General features: G+C 44.6%; 1 protein-coding gene across 3 annotated transcripts in view; it reads right to left on the bottom strand.

Moving 5' to 3' along the window:
• Window positions 1–22,626, bottom strand: part of RPGRIP1L (RPGRIP1 like) — a 386,112-nt gene that overhangs the window by 322,293 nt on the left and 41,193 nt on the right. For all 3 annotated transcript variants that reach the window (XM_077458160.1, XM_077458169.1, XM_077458179.1), the window contains exon 4: window positions 4,843–5,132. In XM_077458160.1, the coding sequence (XP_077314286.1) occupies window positions 4,843–5,132 (290 nt within the window). The remainder of the gene's footprint in view (window positions 1–4,842; window positions 5,133–22,626) is intronic.

Below are 22,626 nucleotides of genomic sequence, written 5' to 3'. Positions count from 1 at the left end.
CTGGTTTAAGACCTGAGACTGAATGATCTATTCAAAGTAGATCTTCTAATAGGCTAGGACTGCTATGCCTTGAGCCTTTAACCTGGCTAAAGGAGGTGCCAGAAGCTTTCAGAACACTAGTGTTGTGGCTAAGCCAATTGGCAGCGCCACGATTGATGAAAATAATTTTATATTTCAAACCGCAGAGATTTCTGGTAAGCGGGAAACTTTGGCACATGGAGATATGCAACTCCCCTCCTTGCAGGATGGACACAGCCAATCGAATTATGAAAGGATCGGATGTTTAAGTGTCGATTCAGATCTCCGAGATCTAGAGTGGGTCTTACCTCTCTGCTTGGCTCTGGGACCTTAAAAGGTTTGAGCCAAAAACCCCTGTTCCACTAAGGGAATCTCTGATATCACCGACTGGGATAACAGCTGATCCAGAGACCAGAAAGAGACACTTCTCTCCTTTTTTTCTCTGGAACCTTAGGAGCATTCTTTGAGGAGACGGACACTCTTGCATAAAACTGCCACATCAGCAGCCCCAAGGACCCCACAGGCAGCACCCAAACAGGACCCGAACCCTCGGATCAAAATCCCACTGGGCCATCCGGGCTCTTGAAACTCTAGATGTAACCTAGAGAAAAAAAAAAAATTGCAGAAATCACTCTGCTCTTAACATTGTTCCTGCCAGACTTTGAGAATCGCAGGACCTTGCCCCTCACTCAAACAAGTGGGGGTGCTCCTTCATGAGAAGGCCTTAGAATTCTGCTTCATGGGCTTTCTGCCCCCAAGATCCTGGTGCTGCCCCTGGGAACTTTCTCCTGAACCTGACGATTGAGACCGTCGAGACTGCCTAAATGCAGATACCCCAGGCATAGGAGAGGCTGCATGATTAAAGGAGAACTGTTTGAACCTCCTTTTACTGGTAGAGAGCTTTACCCCTTTTGGAGGTACTTATCCACTCTAAATAGTCATACCCCTGGAAGGGACACAGACTGGCTAAGGGTTTTCACCTGGTGCTTCGGCTGACCAATATCTCAGCCATGGACCTCTGCAAAAATGCACTAGTCCAAGTATAAGCCATAGGGCTTAAATGATCGAGTCCGTCATAGCATCTGTGAGACACAGTGCGTCAAATACACCAGCCCCTTGCCGGGCCTGCTGATCTGGCAGAACTTTCAGGTATCTCACACCTGTTCCTTAACCCCTTGGAGTCCACATTCCAATGCACTGGCGTGACTCAAAATGTGCTCCACCACAATAGTGGAGCAGACGTTAAGGGGTTAATGGACTGAGCTACTCCAACTGCAGCCAGAACTGCAAAAGACATCTTGTCTTTAAAAGGAAAATCCAACCTTAACTTGCTGGATCCTTTAACATCAGTGCATTATCCACTGGACATGTGAGACTCTGCTCACGGAGGTGATTGCAGCACTAATAGCTGGAACCCCCCATTTCTTTCATAAAAATGTTCCCATTCAGAATACATAGCTATGCATTTTTAGTGCTTTTTGCATCTTGCAGATTTGCACTACAGAACTTGTTCCATAGGACACCATGTTAAATGGACTCCCAGGTGGGGGAGGTTCAAATGAGCCTTATTAGAAGTAGCTACCTCAAGAGCCTTTGGTAGTCAGCAAAAGGGTTAAGTAAGGGAGTAGACCAACACCTGACTTGTGCGGCTACTCCCTCCCTTTTAGGATCCTCTGAAGAGGAAAAATAAGTATCTTTCAATAGTTGGAAGATCTACCTGATCCCCAGCCTCCTGCACCTCAACAAAAGGGCCCAGAGGACTAGATGTGAATCTGCTATGTTTATTCCTACTATGGAGAGACTTCATAGCAATAATCTTTTAAATGGTAGAAGAAAAACCTGTTTGTATGAAATACAGGGACAGAAGTGTTCTACCCTTGACGGCTTCATCTGACTGGCCATATTTTTATTTTTACCTCTCGGGGAGGAAGACATTCTTTTGGAAGGTTTTTTAGTTTGTTGTATACCATTAACCCCTTAGAACCCTTAGAGGGGTTCCTGGTCCCTCTGTCACTCATAGCTTACAATACAAGGCAGAGGCAGTACCAGAAAAAGAATGTTTCACTTGCTAGGCTATAGTACAGTACAATAACTGCTATTAATCCTAGCTATACAATACAATGTTGTCAATCAAAAGGGAGATGCCTGTGTCACCAAACCTGGCAGCAACCACTCTGCTCTGTCCCTCCACCGCCAGACTTCAGCTGTTCCTGTATAGCTTAAAATACTTCCTCCACGTGTGGCCGGCACCTGACGCTCTTTAGCCATGCCCCCGCACAAAAACGCCCCCCCCTCCCCCTTTCAACTAGGGAAGTGTATGAGTGCTGGCAACATTGCGGCCGGTGAAAAAGAAAAAGAGGCAGCGGGCTGGCATCCAAAGGAACAAAAAACGCCACTCTGGGGGCCCAGGAAGTGATCAGACCTCCCTTTATACCTGAGGGGCTGAGCTGGCTTGAACGGAGAGGAGAGTGAAAGCTTCTGCTGTTTCCAGCGTCAGAATGGTGAGTGCTCAATACAGCCTCCAGTGGTGACTCATAGACATGACATGACAACATAAATACATGGAAGGAGAGATTCCTTGCAGAAAATCTCCCCTACCTTTCCACCGCAGGGCTTTAACAGAGATATAAAAAGCCCAATCTTTGCCCTTCACGGTCGGCTCTGAGACCTGGAAAGCAAATTTTCAGGAACAGGGGTACACTCAGGTAATCCCACAATCCTGGACCTGCGAGAAGACCCTGCCAGTAAACTTTTATTGGCCTTACTACCAAAAAGTACTGGATCCCAGGACCCAGCTTAAAAGCATTCGCAAGCAAAAACTTGTGTCTTCGGATGACGAGGCCCGGGTACCATTCATTTAGTCTATTATGGAAACATCAGAACGGATCCGGTGAGGATGGCTGGCTCGCATCAAAGGATTACTGCCCGTGGAGCTCAGTACACACATCCTTACACGTGTCCAACACCTTAAGACACTGGCAAAAAAAAAAAACTGAGGACTCCCAGTAATGGGAGGGGTTATATGGGGGAAGTTCATGCCTTAAGGGGTTTTACTATCCAAAGTTAAAACAACAAACGCAGAAGATTTAATAAATGGAATGCTGAAGAAATGACTAAAGGTCAGCTTTAAATACCACCAAACAAAGGAAAGCTCTATTCTTGAGAAGAAAATTATAATAAAATTAATTTAATGTAAACATCCCTTGTAATAGAACAAAAGCATGACAGGACCTCTTAAATATATATTTTTTTAGGTCTAGCAGGCATAGAAAAGTAGATCAATTACCCTGATCCACACTGCTAGACAGGTCTTCATTCCAATGCTCCAACAGTCTAAGGTCCTGACGGCATCAAGATTGACAGAGGGTCCTTTGCCCTGCATTGGACATTATGGTGTTGATGGACAGTCCATTGCAAAAGACAGGGGACAACTGTCTCCCAGAGGAGTGGAGGATCAGATAAGTAAAAGTGTTTTTACTCTCCCCTAGCCCTTAATGAGCAGTTATTTTCATTCTTTTCTGGAGTTGGGCTTTAATACAACTTCATATATACAGGACCCAGCATCTTCATGAATTCACAAACAAATCACAGAGCATTGGATTAAATTGGAAGTAGACCCTCCTATCTTTTTCAGCCAAGAAAGCTGCCATCTTAGCCTCTGTTTAATCTGCAACTGCCCTGATGCTGCACATGTGATCAGTTATTACACCAGCCGTTGGATGGTTTGACAGTTTGGTTGAGAGCACAACCAACGTGACAGCTAGCATTTCCAGTATGCCGGGAATGTTAACTGTTTTTTGAAACTATCAAAAACTATCAAATCAATGGGTTTACTTTCGATTTAAGTGAACCCATTCACAGAATACAAAGGCTTCTGTAAATGAACAGCAGAGGGGAGGGGCAGGGGCAATGCTCTGTGTGCCACGTGTCAGAGCCTCAGGAGTGTTGTTATAGCTGCACTCCTAGCTCTTGGTAAAATTGTCAGATGAGTAAAGCGATAAGTCCAACAGATGCATGCATTGGACTGAACTCATATTATACCAGCACATTTTACATAATGACTGAATCCCAAGAGTTCAGAATTAAAGTGGTTGTAAACCTCAGACATGAAATATGAACAAAGCATATCCCTCTATACTGTGTACTTATCTCAATCCTGCGCACTAAGTGTAATTTCTGTCCGCTGTCCTCGTTACTCTGCTATCAGCATGAGTCACTTCTGGAAAGTTTTCCTGGCTGATACCGAGAGAAAATTGGTGACAGGTGAGGGAGCTCCACCAGATTGAAAACCATACTTTTGTTCCTTTGTGCTGTGTAAAGGGGGCCAGTGTCAATTCCCTCCAAGCAGCTCTCCTCCCTCTGCTTTTTAGAGCTGAGAAATCCTTCACTGGGTATATGTAGGGGTTTACAACCACTTTAAAGCCTGTGAGAAATCTGGAATTTCTCCATTACAGTGAGGTTGCACTTGCAAGGGTTAACTGCTTGTTTATTCCAGGGGGAGCCCCTAATTGAACCTCTGCTCCCCTGGCAGATGGCACTATTCTTCAGGAGTGGACTGTCCCTCAGCATCATCACATCCAATGCAGGGCTTGATGACATCAACTGAGACCTCTGGAGAATGGTGAGAAGACACTGTGGGGAACAGTCTAGCAGCATGGAAGATTGGGCAGGTAAATCTGCTTTTCTTTGTCCTATAGACATAAACTAGCAGTTAACCCTTGCAATGCAGGCACAGCCCCTCTGCAGGGGAGAATTTTCAAGTTTTCTAGAGTTCAGCTTTAAAATGACTCTGGCACATTTAATTTCACAAAATTGTGCACATACCTCTACGTTGCATTACTACATCTTCAGTAACTTTTCGAAGGCCAGAATTAATGCGGGACTGTATATAGTTGTATGGAGCATGTCGGTGTCCCTGGGTTTGCAGTTGCTGCTTAGCAGCTATTAATCGATTATGTAAAGACTCTTTCTGCTTCTCCAGCTCCCGCACATTCTCCTGCAGTTGTTCAATCATCTCTTCAAGCTCCACATCTTTCCCAGATCTTCTTGAAACTCCAGTCCCTTGCTCTGCTTTCTTTTTGTCCTGCACCAGGCGTATTAACTTGGTGGCCATCCTAGAACAAAAATAGTAACAAACTATATCTTACAAATCCAAACAATAAAAATAATTTGTTAGTTTCAGAGAAATATATTTCTTAGGTATAATGGACTAGAATAAAATAACAACATTACATTAATTAGTATAATCACACAAGGGTGTTTATTTTAATAAAAATATAATGGAATAAAAGGGTTAAATCACTCATGTTGAATTTTATTTGGAAAAGAGGGGTGGGAAAGTTATGCAGCTGATAGCAGATGCATTTACCTAGCCAAAGTAGTTGGAGGTAGGTACATAACCCAAAAAAAGGATCAGGATACCAATAAAACCTTGAACTAGTATTTGTCATAAATATTTCAGGACTCATCATAATGCTAATGACCCTTTTTAAAACGTCTCTGTTTTCTTAGTACAACAAAGAGAAAGAAAACTCAGGATGGCAGAACAACAGGTCCTTGAGAAACAACAAACTATTGAAGCTTTTAGCTCATCTTGTTTATTTTCCAAATGGATGAAGGTCCAAGATAAGAATGTGAAAAAAAGATGAGGATCTTGTGATCTCCAAAAAAAAAAAAACTAAGAGGTTAGAGAAAGATATAATGGACTACAAATCTGGCCATGTTTTTGAGTGCAAACGTTCAATGGCTGATTCCGCAGTCATGAAAAATTCATCAGAACGAGATACGAGTAGTCACCCCCCTCATCCCTTGTCTGATAATAACGATAGAGAACATGTACCTATAAATTTTGATAGGAAAGGAGGAGGTAGGAATACCAATAAGAAAAATAATAGAGATAAAAAGAAGATAAATAAACAGTAAAAAAACAACACAATAACAAACAGTCCCTTGGTTACGATTGGGATTCAGTCCAATCCACCACACAGACATGTGGTTCTATGACCCCTTTCACACCACACCGCCCATAGCGTCGGCGGTAAAACGCCGCTATTTTTAGCAGCGTTTTACCGCCGGATTTGCGGCGCATTTCGGCCGCTAGCGGGCGCTTTTACCCCCGCTAGTGGCCGATAAAGGGTTAAAACCGCTAGCAATACGCCGCAATAGCGGCGTTTTGCCAGCAGTATTAGATCGCTGCCCCATTGATTTCAATGGGGAGCAGCGATGGAGGAGCGGTAAACACACCGCTCCTTCACCGCTCCAAAGAAGCTGCTGGCAGGACTTTTCCTTGACGTCCTGCCAGCGCACCGCTGTAGTGTGAAAGCCCTCAGGCTTTCAGACTACAGACAATGGTGCAGCTTTTTTAGGGCGGATTGCAGGCTCTATTTCTAACGCTATAGCGCCTGCAAAACGCCCTGGTATGAAAGGGGTCTATTGGTCTGGATGCCTCTGGTATAAATGGCCTCTTACAACCATTGCCAGTGGCAATGCCACCCCCTATAGGTCTTGTGAGACCTTTCTACTTATTGATCCTATAATACCACTATTTAATAAGTATAGTCCCCTATCCAGAGATCTGGATATTCACATTAAGGAGGGTGCATGTCCAAGGAATAATGGTAATTTAGCCACTTCAACCACCTCCCTAAGAAAAGGAGAATTATGTATCACCAGTTGATGAAACTTTTTTTTTTTTTTTTTTCCAAATACTTTTTTATTGAAGTTTACAAAGAAAAGTTACAATAGTGTCAAGTAACAAGAATCAATAATGCTTTAACAATATTACAAATATTACAAAGATTAGCCCGTGTAACCAACTCTTGAACGTCACAGAGGGATTAATAAGCTTTGATGAAACTTTTTTACTCAAATCTACAAAGGGAGGGATACAACAACAACAAGAAAAACTAAAACTAGACTAGGAGGAAGACAGTCCAAGATTGAACAAAAAAGAGAGGATAGACATCATATAGGTGACAATACCATAAAACTATTTAACTTAACTTATCTACACATAATCTAACAACAGCAGAATTGATTTTTACTGAAGAAAGGCTTAAGCTTTTCTCCCTTGACAGGCCCAAACAAATTTGATATTTTCAAGGATTTAAAAAAATGCATTTGTTTCCTTCGTTTTCGTTATTATGCCAAGTTAAATACGTCCAATAGTAAGAGTGTAAATCCATTAATAGAGGTTACAGATGGTGATGTTAGCCTCTGCTCTCAACATGAGTAGTGATGGACGAACGTTTCGCCCGGCGGTCGTTTCGCGGCGAATTTCCGACTTTCGCCGTCCGCGGGTTCGAACGCCTTTTTCCGTCGTTCGCCCCGGCGGACTTACGTGTTTAATGTATACAAGAACTTTAACCTTTCGTGACACGTTTATCATGTGTTACAGGACAACCAATTGAGACATGACAGCTCATGGACACTTGGACATTCCCCCTAACCTATAAATACACCCGATCCGGTGGCCATTTTACATTCTTTCTTCTGTCACTGTAGGGAAAGGATCCTGTGTGGAGTAGGGACAGAGAAAACGCTAGCTATTTGGTACACAAAAGTTCTTTTCAGGACTGGTATAGGTGTTAGGTCAGCAGCCTGAGTTTCTTTTGTCAGTTTAGATAAAGGGACAGAGCGCTGTATGCTGCTATTTTAGGGACAGCTCAGCCAGATTAGTCTTTCTTCATCATCATCATCATCATCATCATTAGCTGTTACTATCAGGTCCACAAAAGAGCTATTCCAGCTAATCGTTCCAGCCTACTCTTTTTTGCCAATTTGTATAGGGACAGGCAGGAAGCAGTGTGTCAGGCAGTGAGGATAATTTTAAAGACTTGCTGTTACTATTAGTTCCACAAAGGTTCTTTTCAGGACTGGTATCAGTGGTACGGTAATAGGCTTGTACACGTATAATATTCTTTCTTCCAAATATAGAAAGAATATTATACTTGACTGCTGCCCTTCTGCTGCAGTCTGCTAATCATTCACAACTCACTTGTTCCACAAAGCTCTTTATCAGGACTGGTAACTTGGTCTGTCTAGGGTGCTACGGTACATAGGCTTGGGTGCGGTACAGTCTGCTGTTCTGTAAGGACCGCTATCGGTCCACAATACATAGGGTTGCCGTGCACTACTGCTGACCGCTGCCCTATACTGCAGCAGTCCTTCATTGGTATAGGGACTGACGTACAGTCTGCTAATCACTAACACACAACCTGCTTGGTCCACAAAAGTTCTTATAAGGACTGGTAACTTGGTATAGGGTGCTACGGTACATAGGCCTGAGTGCGTTACAGTCTGCTGTTCTGTAAGGACCGCTATCGGTCCACAATACATAGGGTTGCCGTGCACTACTGCTGACCGCTGCCCTATACTGCAGCAGTCCTTCAGCGGTATAGGGACTGACGCACAGTCTGCTAAACACTAACACACAACCTGCTTGGTCCACAAAAGTTTTTATAAGGACTGGTAACTTGGTATAGGGTGCTACGGTACATAGGCCTGAGTGCAGTACAGTCTGCTGTTCTGTAAGGACCGCTATCGGTCCACAATACATAGGGTTGCCGTGCACTACTGCTGACCGCTGCCCTATACTGCAGCAGTCCTTCATTGGTATAGGGACTGACGTACAGTCTGCTAATCACTAACACACAACCTGCTTGGTCCACAAAAGTTCTTATAAGGACTGGTAACTTGGTATAGGGTGCTACGGTACATAGGCCTGAGTGCGTTACAGTCTGCTGTTCTGTAAGGACCGCTATCGGTCCACAATACATAGGGTTGCCGTGCACTACTGCTGACCGCTGCCCTATACTGCAGCAGTCCTTCAGCGGTATAGGGACTGACGCACAGTCTGCTAAACACTAACACACAACCTGCTTGGTCCACAAAAGTTTTTATAAGGACTGGTAACTTGGTATAGGGTGCTACGGTACATAGGCCTGAGTGCAGTACAGTCTGCTGTTCTGTAAGGACCGCTATCGGTCCACAATACATAGGGTTGCCGTGCACTACTGCTGACCGCTGCCCTATACTGCAGCAGTCCTTCATTGGTATAGGGACTGACGTACAGTCTGCTAATCACTAACACACAACCTGCTTGGTCCACAAAAGTTCTTATAAGGACTGGTAACTTGGTATAGGGTGCTACGGTACATAGGCCTGAGTGCGTTACAGTCTGCTGTTCTGTAAGGACCGCTATCGGTCCACAATACATAGGGTTGCCGTGCACTACTGCTGACCGCTGCCCTATACTGCAGCAGTCCTTCAGCGGTATAGGGACTGACGCACAGTCTGCTAAACACTAACACACAACCTGCTTGGTCCACAAAAGTTTTTATAAGGACTGGTAACTTGGTATAGGGTGCTACGGTACATAGGCCTGAGTGCAGTACAGTCTGCTGTTCTGTAAGGACCGCTATCGGTCCACAATACATAGGGTTGCCGTGCACTACTGCTGACCGCTGCCCTATACTGCAGCAGTCCTTCATTGGTATAGGGACTGACGTACAGTCTGCTAATCACTAACACACAACCTGCTTGGTCCACAAAAGTTCTTATAAGGACTGGTAACTTGGTATAGGGTGCTACGGTACATAGGCCTGAGTGCGTTACAGTCTGCTGTTCTGTAAGGACCGCTATCGGTCCACAATACATAGGGTTGCCGTGCACTACTGCTGACCGCTGCCCTATACTGCAGCAGTCCTTCAGCGGTATAGGGACTGACGCACAGTCTGCTAAACACTAACACACAACCTGCTTGGTCCACAAAAGTTTTTATAAGGACTGGTAACTTGGTATAGGGTGCTACGGTACATAGGCCTGAGTGCAGTACAGTCTGCTGTTCTGTAAGGACCGCTATCGGTCCACAATACATAGGGTTGCCGTGCACTACTGCTGACCGCTGCCCTATACTGCAGCAGTCCTTCATTGGTATAGGGACTGACGTACAGTCTGCTAATCACTAACACACAACCTGCTTGGTCCACAAAAGTTCTTATAAGGACTGGTAACTTGGTATAGGGTGCTACGGTACATAGGCCTGAGTGCGTTACAGTCTGCTGTTCTGTAAGGACCGCTATCGGTCCACAATACATAGGGTTGCCGTGCACTACTGCTGACCGCTGCCCTATACTGCAGCAGTCCTTCAGCGGTATAGGGACTGACGCACAGTCTGCTAAACACTAACACACAACCTGCTTGGTCCACAAAAGTTTTTATAAGGACTGGTAACTTGGTATAGGGTGCTACGGTACATAGGCCTGAGTGCAGTACAGTCTGCTGTTCTGTAAGGACCGCTATCGGTCCACAATACATAGGGTTGACGTGCACTACTGCTGACCGCTGCCCTATACTGCAGCAGTCCTTCAGCGGTATAGGGACTAAGAGTTTTGTCACAGGGTGATTTAAAAAATGACAGGCAGAGGAAGAGGCAGGCCCTTCCGCAGGGGTGGTAGGGGTAGGGCAGGAGCAACAGCCTTGAGCCAAAGTGGGAAGTTGCAGAAGGTGCGTTCAATTACTTTAAAGGACGCACCAGACTTGGTTGAGTGGCTCACTCAGCCTTATTCTTCTGCACCCTCCTCATCCTCTCGATCTGCACCCTCTTCTTCACTCTCTGCTATGTGCACCCCCAAAGACACTACCACCAACAACACCACCACCACCACATACCTTCCGCTTGAGTGCAAATGGGGGCCTTCATGCTCCAGTGTTTTAATAGGGACCCCCGTATAAAAAGCATGAGGGTCAAGGACCAGTACTGGGTGGCAACGTACTTAGATCCCCGGTACAAACACAAAATGGCGGAAATGTTACCGCCGTCGCAGAGGGCTGTCAGAATGCAGCACTTCCAGGCCTTGCTTCGAGAAATGCTGCATTCTGCTTTTGCGTGCGCTGGCAGAGGAGCAATTCCCACTCCCAGAGAAGGATTTGCGGGTACCAATCCAACAGCGCCTGCAAGAAGAGGCCGGTTTGAAGATGTGTTGGTGACTTCGGATATGAGGTCATTCTTTCAGCCGACCCATCGACAGGTGTCATCCGGATCCAGCATCAGGGAACGCCTAGACCGTCAGGTGTCCGACTACATTGGGTTAACGGCCGATGTGGACGCTCTGAGGAGTGATGAACCCCTAGACTACTGGGTGGGCAGGCTTGACCTCTGGCCAGAGCTTGCCCAATTTGCAATCGAACTGTTGGCTTGCCCCTCATCCAGTGTCCTGTCCGAAAGGACGTTCAGCGCAGCAGGGGGGATTGTGACCGATAAGCGTACTCGCCTAGCTCACGACAGTGTTAACTACCTCACATTTCTAAAAATGAATGAGGCATGGATCTCGGAGGAATTCAACACATGTGATCAGTAGACCATGTATATGTCTATAAACAATTTTTGGAATCAAGCACACAGACCTTCTTAATTCATTTGGCTCACTTCCCTGACCCAAAAAAGCACACCGTACTATATGCCCCTACCCTCCTCTTTGAAGAGGTTGAGCGGTGTCATATTTCTACTGGGGCTGCTTATTATGAGGGGTTCCCACCATCCCTGTGCTGTGCTGACTTCCTCCTGGGTGTTCTTATTATGAGGGGCTCCCACCATCCCTGTGCTGTGCTGACTTCCTCCTGGGGGTTCTTATTATGAGGGGATCACACCATCCCTGTGCTGTGCTGACTTCCTCCTGGGGCTGCTTACGGTGCTGCTGTCAGCGCTGTATGTCACGGAGCTGCTGTCAGCGCTGTATGTCACGGAGCTGCTGTCAGCGCTGTATGTCACGGAGCTGCTGTCAGCGCTGTATGTCACGGAGCTGCTGTCAGCGCTGTATGTCACGGAGCTGCTGTCAGCGCTGTATGTCACGGAGCTGCTGTCAGCGCTGTATGTCACGGAGCTGCTGTCAGCGCTGTATGTCACGGAGCTGCTGTCAGCGCTGTATGTCACGGTGCTGCTGTCAGCGCTGTATGTCACGGAGCTGCTGTCAGCGCTGTATGTCACGGAGCTGCTGTCAGTGCTGTATGTCACGGAGCTGCTGTCAGCGCTGTATGTCACGGAGCTGCTGTCAGCGCTGTATGTCACGGAGCTGCTGTCAGCGCTGTATGTCACGGTGCTGCTGTCAGCGCTGTATGTCACGGAGCTGCTGTCAGCGCTGTATGTCACGGAGCTGCTGTCAGCGCTGTATGTCACGGAGCTGCTGTCAGCGCTGTATGTCACGGTGCTGATGTCAGTGCTCTGTATTACGGTGCTGCTGTCAGTGCTCTGTATCTCCTGCACCCTCTTGTTTGCCTACCCTGGTCCCTGACCTTCCCTCTCCTCCATTGCCTTCATTAGCTCCATAGTCCTGAATTGTCAGAACAATTTCCCAAATAAAAAAAAAATGCTTGTAGTTATCGATCCCAAATTCACCTCATACATGTATTATGCTATTGTCCAGGTGGTGGGACTACGTGCTACCCCCTAATAATTACCCCGTGGCCGCAAATTCGACCTAAAGGTTTGCGAAATTCGCCTCCCATTGAAGTCAATGGAGCCCGCGGCGAACGGTCGTTTTCGCGAACGTTTGTGTCCGTTCGCGTTTCGCGTTCGCGAAACGTCCCGTCGGAAGTTCGTCCATCACTAAACATGAGGTATTACAGGTCCTCCAAGAACTATGGGCAGAGGGTTATATTGAAAGTGAGGACAATATCCCTTTCAAAAGCCAGATTAGACATACTGGTTTTAAACCTCCATCTATATTTAATCCAACAAACTCTAAAGAGTCCACATATCGAAACATTTTATCAGACCGTCTATAGAGATTTTATGGAGTTGTGTGATGCCCCAATTAGTATGAAATTCCAGAACTTGAGTTTTGATGAATGCCAGGCCCTTAAAAATGTAACGACTAATAGAGATATTATAATTAAACAGGCGGACAAAGTAGATAGTTTGGTGGTCCAAGATAGACTAGATTACCTCCGAGAGGCCCATAGTTTATTATCAGAAGTGAATACTTATTTAAGACTCCCCTATGATCCTCTTCCTCTTTTCCAACGGGGATTGGTTAATCTCGTTAAGGCAGCATATAGGGATGGTGTACTGACTATCAAAGAGAAATGTTTTCTGCTTCCAAAGGTGTTTAGTACTCCCCACTTCTAGCACCTGCCGAAGGTGTATAAATCACTCATTGACCCTCCAGGGAGACCTATCATTGCTAGTACGAATAGTTTCACGAGTGGTCTATCAATAAATATATATATATATATATATATATATATATATATATATATATATATATACACACATACCACTTGTTACAACCGATGGTTACTTAATTAACATCATATATCAAAGATTTGAGTTATGTTATTGATATTTTAAAGGGCTACTCTTGGCAAGAAAACTATAAGTGGGCTGACTGTACACATCAATACCTCATGATGTGGGTATTGCTGCTGTACAGTATTTTTTAAGCAAAAATGGGGAGATGAAGTGTCTACGTCATAACTATTTTATGTTTTTAGATCTTTTTTAGCTGAAATGCAAAGATACTGCTATAGGGGCCAATTTTGTCCCCATATATGCAAGTTTGACCCTCTATATTTGTCCTGTTTACCATTATCACTGAAAGTAAAAGTAAAAGAAAAGCCCAAATTTTGGGTTGTCCCCTGTAAGGCTACATATACACTAGCCTACCCTGACCGTGGGAAAACACAAAACGTGGAAAAACCTTTTCTGCCACAATATGCGTTTTCCCGCTGCCGGCGGTCAAAACATTCCTATCCTAAATGTGACTCTTCCATGTTCAGTAGAGGGAAGTTTAACCTCACCTAAACATGGCAGCTCATAAGCACTGCTAAAAGCCTATGTGTACATGGACACATAGGCTTTTTATGGAGTTGAGTTTAAGAGATTTGGCAAAAAAACGCCAAAAGCAACTTAAGCTTAAGTTTAGGAGCTGCCAGTGTACATGAACCCTTATAATAGAGGGAAATTTTTCCAATTGGGACACTAGGTCCCCAAGGAATTCCCTTAATTTGTAGGGATTTTCTCTCACTTCCTGTTTGGCTGCGGGATGGGAAGTTAAGGGAAATCTCTGCAATGGGACCTAGATGGCGAAAAAAAAAAAAAAATACATAGTTCTACTTTAAGCAATTCCAATTTGTTTCTTCTGTATGAGACTAGGCCAACCTCTTTCCTGACAATTTAGGTTATACCCTGCCCATGCTGAAATTTCAGAGTACATGCTGATCCAGTGGAGTGAAGTGCAATCTCTCGCTGTAGGCATATGCACTTCAGACCATGGCTTCAACAAGAGACATCAGACTGCGGGCATGGCACAAGAGATGGTCAGATTGCAGACATGGCACAAGGGCGGGGCTGATATGAAAACACACACAGGCAGACAGACTCTGACACCATAAACTAGAAGCAGTTTGATTCCCCTACCTTCCACGGAGATGAAATGGAGAAATCTTCATCTGTGGTAGTACCAGTACCACTTGCGAACCTCCTGGGGCTTCTGCAGACCTTGGCCCCTCCCCGGGTCTACCTTGGCTCCTTCCTGGGATCCCCCACATCCCACATGCCCTCCAGTTTAGTGGCAATAGTCTCTGTGTGCTGCTGAACTGGAGGTGTTCCTGATCCTCTTTGCTACCATCCAGGCGGGAGAGGTTATTGTTTCAGGATCCAATGATCCTCGTCTCTAGTGCTGAAGTGAGAGGGGCAGTGTCTTCAATCCAAGGGTGTCTCTCTCTGCCCTGCATCTAGCAGACGAGGAGTGCAGTAGCAGGGCTGGGACTCGAGTCAGGAGAGGCGAGCTGGTAAAGGGCTGGGGGCTGTTCTTCACCGGCTGTCAGTGTGGTGAACAGGGTACAGGAGCGAGAGCAGGGTTGGCCCCAGGCGCTAGGATAAGCACCTCGTGGGGAACACCTGCCATTGTCTCCCCATCTCCTGGTGCCCTCAGGTGGCTGGCTTATGCGGTTGCTGGCCCCGATTTATGTCATGATAGGAACAATTATTATGGAAGTGTCAATATGTTGATTGTTAATGTATGTGTCTCCTATCTTTAGGTCTCCTGAAGAAGTGACAAGTCACAGTGAGGCTCAAGGCACAATGGATGGACAGGCACGGATAGATGATGTCCCTGGAAAGCAATGCGTTTCATGAGCATGAGCGCTGCAGATGACACGGCAGCCGCATCTCATTTTTCAAGCTCTCCAGTGACATTATATATTCCGTGCCTGTCTATCCACTGCGCCTCAAACCTCGCTTTGAGTTGTCTCCACAGTGGCCGACCTCTTCACAAAAAGTGGTGCTGTAGCGAGCCCAGCACTTTTCCTCCTCCAGATTGGACTGCCAACTGATGACCAGATCTCTCCCTCCCCCTTGCTGGGACTTATCCATGCCTGATTATGACTTCACAAATGTGAGTTGCCTGTAATAAGTGTCTATTAAACTTGTCTTATAACTGCACCCAGAGGCGCCTCTCTCCTTGTGTTTGTTTACTGTCAGAATAAAGCCATTGTGTTGCTGGCTCTTTACTTTTTAAGGTGGTGCCTAGATTTTGGGCAGGTTATCCAGGCCTGATTTAGTAAACTATGCTGCTTTTGTGAATATGCCCAAACCAATACCCGTTCACAGTCAAGGGTTTCTTTTATATCTTTTGTTTATTTTTTTCCTTTCATAATAAAATACTGTATATGTGAAGGTAAGGAATGAAAAAAAAAAAAAAAAAAAAGAGAGAGAAGATCATAATAAAATAAACAAACAATTCAATTCCACTGGCACCCAACTGTTCAGCCCCACTTTTCTCCCGCAGCTTGGCAGGCTCAGAGTGGAGAATGCAAGAGACTCTTGGAAGCTTCTGTTGACATAACCAATACAAGAGAGAACTTCTAATATAATGGAAACCCATTGAGGCTCTAAGTGAGGTTACAGGGTTGATTAAAATCCCTTGCCAATAGTCACTGTACTTACACTGTGGATGGATGGACAGGAATGCGGCAGCTAAAGGAACAATGTGCTTGAGCACATCATCCTGTACCTCCTGTGTCAAAAGAGACAAAAACTGACAACTAAGGCATTTGCAAGAAACATACTAAAATTAACGTTAACATACACTTTAGGGTGGACTTGCAAATAGGCACAGAAATTTCACAAAAACATGCTTAACAATAACCAAGCATGTGGCTGTTGAGTTCCAGCACCAACACTTGAATAGTTACAATATTAATATAAAAAGTGAAGTAAAACACCCCATTTCCTTTTTTTTTTTTTGGAAAGAGCACATTTTTTTTTAAATTTGCTCATCTAAAATTGCTTATCTATGTCTTCATATTACACAGGGGGAAAACATGGGTGAAAAGGGAAAGAAATAACTGCTAGAGGATGATTTAGCAGATTTTTTATTTTATTTTTGTGTTACTATGTTACACTCCTGTGTCACTTTTAGATTAAATTCCCTAATGCCGCGTACACATGATCGGAATTCTCATTGGAAAAAGCGCTGAGGGTTTTCCTGACGGAATTCTGCTCAAGCTGTCTTGGCTTAACAATCCAACTTGTACATGATCCTTTTATTTTCATGCAAACGCATACATTTACAAGCATGCATGTGTTATAATCCTTGGTGTGCCACACATCTATCAGCCTAATGCTGCGTACACACGATCAAACTATCCGGCGGAAAAGTCCGGCGCCCGTGTGTGGGCTCCGGCTGACTTTTTTCTACCCAAAGAAAGTAGTTTTGACTCAAAAACTGTCCGCCAGACTCACATTCCAGCGGACCATACGGCCGCGTGTATGCTAGTCCGCCATACTTTTGAAATGAACGGACTTTCCAGCACGGAGAAAAGTCCGTTCATTTTGAGCGAGGCTCCAGGTAGACGGGACTAGTGAAGGAAGTCAATATCGCCGCCTTCGGCCGTGAGATTGACATGCCACTGGCCCCGTCACCTGGTATGGAGGTCCCCCCCAGGTCCATATTAGTGCCTTATCTGAGCATGCAACCCGGCCGGTCAGGAAAGGGGGTGGGGACAAGCGTGTGCCCCCGCCCCCCCATCCTGAGCCGTACCAGGGCGCGTGCCCTCAACATGGGGGGGGTGCTTTGGGGAAGGAAGGGCCTCTTCCCCACAACCCTGGCCATTGGTTGCCGGGGTCTGCAGGAGGGGGGCTTATCGGAATCCAAGAGCCCCCTTTAATAAGGGGGCCCCCAGATCCCAGCCCCCCACCCTATGTGAATGAGTATGGGGTACCCCTACCCATTCACCTGTGAAAAAAATGTAAATAAAACACAACACAAGGGTTTAAAATAATTTATTGCACAGCTCCGGGGGTCTTCTTCCGTCTGGGAGGGTCTTCTCGCCAGACTCCTCTGCTATCTTCTGCTCTTTTACTAGCTCTTTTACTAGCAGAGGAGCATGGCTTTCTTCTCCGTCACCGCCGCCCGGGGGTCTTCTTCCGACTTCAGAGGTCTTGTCCCACTCTTCGGGGGTCTTGTCCCTACGCTAGTCCCTGGAGCCGTGTTCAAAATGAATGGACTTTCCTCCGTGTGTGGGCAAGTCCGTTCATTTCAAAAGTACGGCGGATAGTCCGCCGGACCTAGTCCACCGGAAAGGTCTGGTGTGTGGGCAGGTCCGCTCGTTCGGAAATTTGGCGGACTTTCCGGCGGTTTGTCCGCCAGACTATGTCCGCCGGATAGTCTGATCGTGTGTACGCGGCATAAAATGTAAGCCTTGCCAACAGGCGTAGCACAGCAAGATTCTCTGTTGTGGCTATTCACAGCCCATCTGTGATAAAATTCTAGGCTCTAGGGCAGTGATGGTAAACCTTGGCACCCCAGATGTTTTGGAACTACATTTCCCATGATGCTCGTGCACCCTGCAGTGTAGTTGAGCATCATGGGAAATGTAGTTCCAAAACATCTGGAGTGCCAAGGTTCGCCATCACTGCTCTAGGGTGTTATGGTAAAGCACTGAAGTACATTTTCCATTTAAAGTGCAAACCCCCAAAAACAAACTTTTCTTTTTTTTTTTTTTCTCTTTTGGCACCTATTAACAATTGGAAATGTTGTGTCATTGGTTTATTCTGTTCAATAAAAAAAAAAAAAAAAAAACTGCTGATTATGCCAGGAATTCGTTATTGTCCACTCTGTAATTATTTAACACATTGTTATAATTTCTGCCTATTTTACCTCTGAACTACAAACCCCACCAAGTTATAAACGAAAGGGGGAGATGTTATGTGGTCCTCACATGCATCCTGTCCTTAGATGACCAACACCAGGGTAAGTTGAAATGCATTACATTTTCGTTCCTAGGTTTAAATACACTTTAAAATATGAAACATTATCAATCAGTATTTTATATATTTAAATGTAAAAAAAATATATATATAATAATAATCAGCATGTAGTGTAGCGATTTAGGCTCAGTTCACATATATGCGATTCGGGTGCATTTTGAACCACATCCAATTCGCATAACATGTGAACCAGACCGGCTTTCAATTTAGTAGGTTCACATGTAGGCAGGATAAATGCGGTGCAAATTAAAAAAAGGGTCTTGTGTGTTTTTCAGTCCGGTTCCGGTGCGATTTAAGTGTCAAACTCGCACCTGAACTGCTGAATGGAAGCCGCATCGGACTCTGCGCAGAAACCGGCTCTGCATATATATTTACCCAGCCTTAGTGTATTTAATGATACTAGTTAGTATGAAGACTCTATTATAATGTTCCTGACATTTTTCAAATCTGCCAAACTAACTCCCTCACAGCACTGTGCCTTATTTGCTTTACAATAGCTGCTTGAGTATAGGTAAGCATCTAACATTTTGTGGCCATATTTGAAAAATACTGCAGCTGGCATATGTAACTAGGACCACTCCTTTTCTCCAATTAACACAAAGATGAAAAGGAATGTGAAAGTCAGCAAAATGGGACTATGGGAATGAAATAATACTTTGCAGACTTTGATAGAACTATTACTGCCTGTGAAAGGACCCTTTGAAGATAATTGAAAACACTGGGAAGCAATCTGCTTTATAGCACTGACAAATAACAGTTTCCTAAGGCTTATCATTTAAGTGTGGTAAAATAGGGAAAGAGAAAGAAATATATAAACCATATTTGGTCCATATGTAGTGGACGTTTCATTGTTAGTACATGCCTAGCCTTGCATGACAAGCTGTGTGTTGCTGGATGGAACGGCGTTACACGGACACAAAGGGCTAGGTCTTTTATTTTAAGATATGTGGTGGACCGCAAAGAACTTGCTTATAAACAGGGGTGTTAGAAGGATTTTGGGCATTTCCACCTTTTGTGTGAAGTGTAAATGTAGATTATAAAGAAATGAAGAACAGATTTCATGTGGTCCCAAACCAATAAATGACGCTAAGCCTCCCCAATATAAAGAAAGTAATGGAGAAGCGTAGCTGCATATTGTTGGTATACCTACATATCCAACTGTTTTATAATGTGCTATGCAAAATAAGCTAAAGAAACAAATAAGAAATCCTGTCTATGCTATACCATAGAGGGAGCCTGGTAAATACAGATTACAACTGAAAATCAAACAGATAGTGTTTAGATCTGCAAGGAACACAAGGATTAAACAATATCTTTTTATTTTTTTTATTTTACTCAAAAAAAGTTTCTAAACCACTGATGTATCTACTACTACTAGAGGTATAGACAGGGTCAAGGTGAATTTGAGGTTGCTGAAATGAAACTCAACACAGGAGAAAAAAAAAAAAAAAAACACATGGTTAGTCATACCAGTAGTGGTATTTCTGAAAAATAAAGATCATTCTAATTTATAAGAGGGTATCAGATCGTGCACTTCATTTGTTGCTATAAGCAACTATTGTAGCATAGTCTGAAAAAACTAGTACATCCTTGGCCAAAAGAATACCTTCTTTACAGCTAGAAGTTCCCTATGACTGGCCGATTGCTCTGCTTCCTCTGGGTCCCATATTCCCAGGCCTGCAGACTCTCTGAAAGGGCTCCCATCTCCATTAACTGGCATCTGTGGTGACTTTGCAAAGGGAAGACTGTGCCCAAAGCCAACCTTCTTCTCAGATTCTGTGGTTCTTCCCACCGAGAGAGATCCACAGAATTTACTCTGGACAGCCTTACCAATGCATTCCAGTTTCTGGAATGCATCTCAGCCAAGACCACGTCTTGAAAAGAAGCCTTCATTATCCCATAATCTGCATGACTTGTCTCTGTTAGAAATCTCCTGTAGAGTTTTTATCGTTTTAATCAAGATCTTTTTAAACACCTTCTCTTTTGTGGGAAAGATCTTTTTCTGGACTCTATTTTATATTTAGAATGACAAGTGTCAAACTTGTCTTGTCTGAACTGATTCTCCAACCTAACTCCTGAAAAAGTATAGAGAATCCTCTGAAGGTCCTGTGCCAGTTGCTCTTTGTGCTGGGAAAAAAATAGGAAACTGTCCAGATAAGAAATCATCTAAATTAAACGTAACTGAAACAAGCCAACACTTCTGCAGGAATTCTGGTGAAGATCCTGGGTACTGTAGACCTTGCTGGGTCTGAATAGCAAACCTTAAAGTGGAACATTAGTCAGAAAATGAAGTCCTGCTCGATCCACCTCTTGCTGGTAAAACACTAAAAATAAAATCCAGTAATTCAGTGGGGCTGATTTACTAAAGGCAAATAGTCTGTGCACTGCAAGTGCAGTTGCTTTAGATCTGAGGGATTGCTGTAAATGCAAAAAAAATTAATAAAAATAAAAAAAACAGCATTTTTGCTTGCACGTGACTGAATGATAGAAATCAGCAGAACTTTTCCTCAGATCTAGCACAACAGCACTTGAAGTGCACAGGCTATTTGCTTTTAGAATAGTAAATCAACCCCAGTTGGTTTCCATTTTCTAGCATTGCCAAATTTGTAGAGGCCGATCTGCTGGCAGCTTTAGGCTGGGTTCACACTGCTCCGGGGGGGAGATCCAGATGTGATTCGCACCGCACTGCAGTGCAAATCACATCGGATCTCTGTAGCGATGCGAGTTCAGCCATACAGATAGTATGGCTGAATTTGCATCGCTCCTGCAGCAAACCCGCACGGGACCCTTTTTTTGGTCCGCAGCAGAATCGGATCGCATGGGTGTTCACACCATGCGATCCGATTCCTGTGCGAGTGTGCAGATCGCACTGCGATATGCGGACGGATCTGGGGGTGTCATTAAGATTTCATTGACACTCCCAGCAGTCCGCATAGGGCAGTGTGAACTGCCGGTGGGAGTCATGCGATGCGGGAAAACGCTGCTGATTCGCGGCGTTCCCGCATCGCTATAGTGTGAACCTAGCCTGGTGCTGCATGTCATCAGTTATGAAATCAGCCATTTGATGGTTAGACAGTTTGGTTGAGGACACAAACAAATGTTACAGTTAGCAATCCTGGCATTCCAGAAACATAAGTGTTTTTTGCAACCGTTATATCAATGTGTTTAGTTTATCTTTATGATTTAATGCTGTTCAGGGGCTCCGGGTTCTGAGAAAATGGCAGCCTCCAGCAAGAAGAAACAGGAGCAATGCTGTTGGCAATTTACAGCACACACTAATTTTTGTAGCATAATCATTAATTTGGAATGTATGTTCCTTGCTTAAGAACATTTTTTTTTTTATCAAGTTGTTATGGGTAAAGTTCCACTTTAAAGTGGAGTTCCACTCAAAAGTAGATACTCTGCTTATCCGTCTCCTCCCCCCCTCTGGTGCCACATTTGGCACCTTTCATCAGGGAGGAAGGATGAGCAGGTACCTGTTTTTGACAGGTACCTGTCCCCACTTCCATCGGACCTTGCCGCAGCAGGGTACATCAGAAGTTTGACCCCTCCTTCTCCCTGTCATCGATCAATCAGAAAGCACAGGGCGCTCTGCGCATGCGCATAAGGGAATAGGGAATCGGCTTTGAAGCTGCCACTGCCAGTTTCCCTTACGGGTTATGGCCGTGGCTGCATCCGAGAGCCGATGGAAACATCGGCTGGGGTGCTGACATTGCTAGATTCCAGAACAGGTAAGTGCCCTAATATTAAAAGTCAGCAGCTACAGCATGTATTTTTACAGAATACTCATGTATCATGTGCAACTTAAATACTTGTTCTGTCTTCTTAAGTTTATAATCATTCTGACTTCCAAGAAGGTTTTTGTACTAAAAAACAGGGGAGTAAAAACCTAGTGATTGTCGTTTCTCTGGAACCAGACTAATGACCTGCTAGTTTACCAAGTGAGCAATCAGTTTCTTCATAGCTACCTCCTTCCTCTCAGCAGATTGGTAATAAATAAATGCTGGGAAAGACTTCTAAAAATTCTAGAACCATGGTACACATATGGATGCCAGAGCCGGTCCTAAAGAGAAAGCAAAATCATCCCAAACTTTTCTGAGAAGTGGCTCAGCCTTCCTATCCATCTTTCAACAGTTGGGACAGAGCTGCATCTAATCCCGGACATTTAAAAAAACAATTCCTCTTTCTTACTATCAAAGAGAAAACATCTCTTAAGTGTCCTAGACATGAATGACTTCTTCTCTGTCTACCTCTATACTGTTAGAATCATATCCTTAAGAGTCTAATGTACAGGAAACACTTTACCCTTACATTCCTGCAAACCCTACAATTCATCA

Source organism: Lithobates pipiens, unplaced genomic scaffold (genome assembly GCF_037356315.1).
Source record: "Lithobates pipiens isolate NorthernLeopardFrog02 unplaced genomic scaffold, aLitPip1_a1.2 Scaffold_10, whole genome shotgun sequence".
Taxonomy (NCBI): domain Eukaryota; kingdom Metazoa; phylum Chordata; class Amphibia; order Anura; family Ranidae; genus Lithobates; species Lithobates pipiens.
The sequence above is the reverse complement of the archived record's forward strand: the minus strand, read 5'-3'. Positions and strand labels throughout refer to the sequence as shown.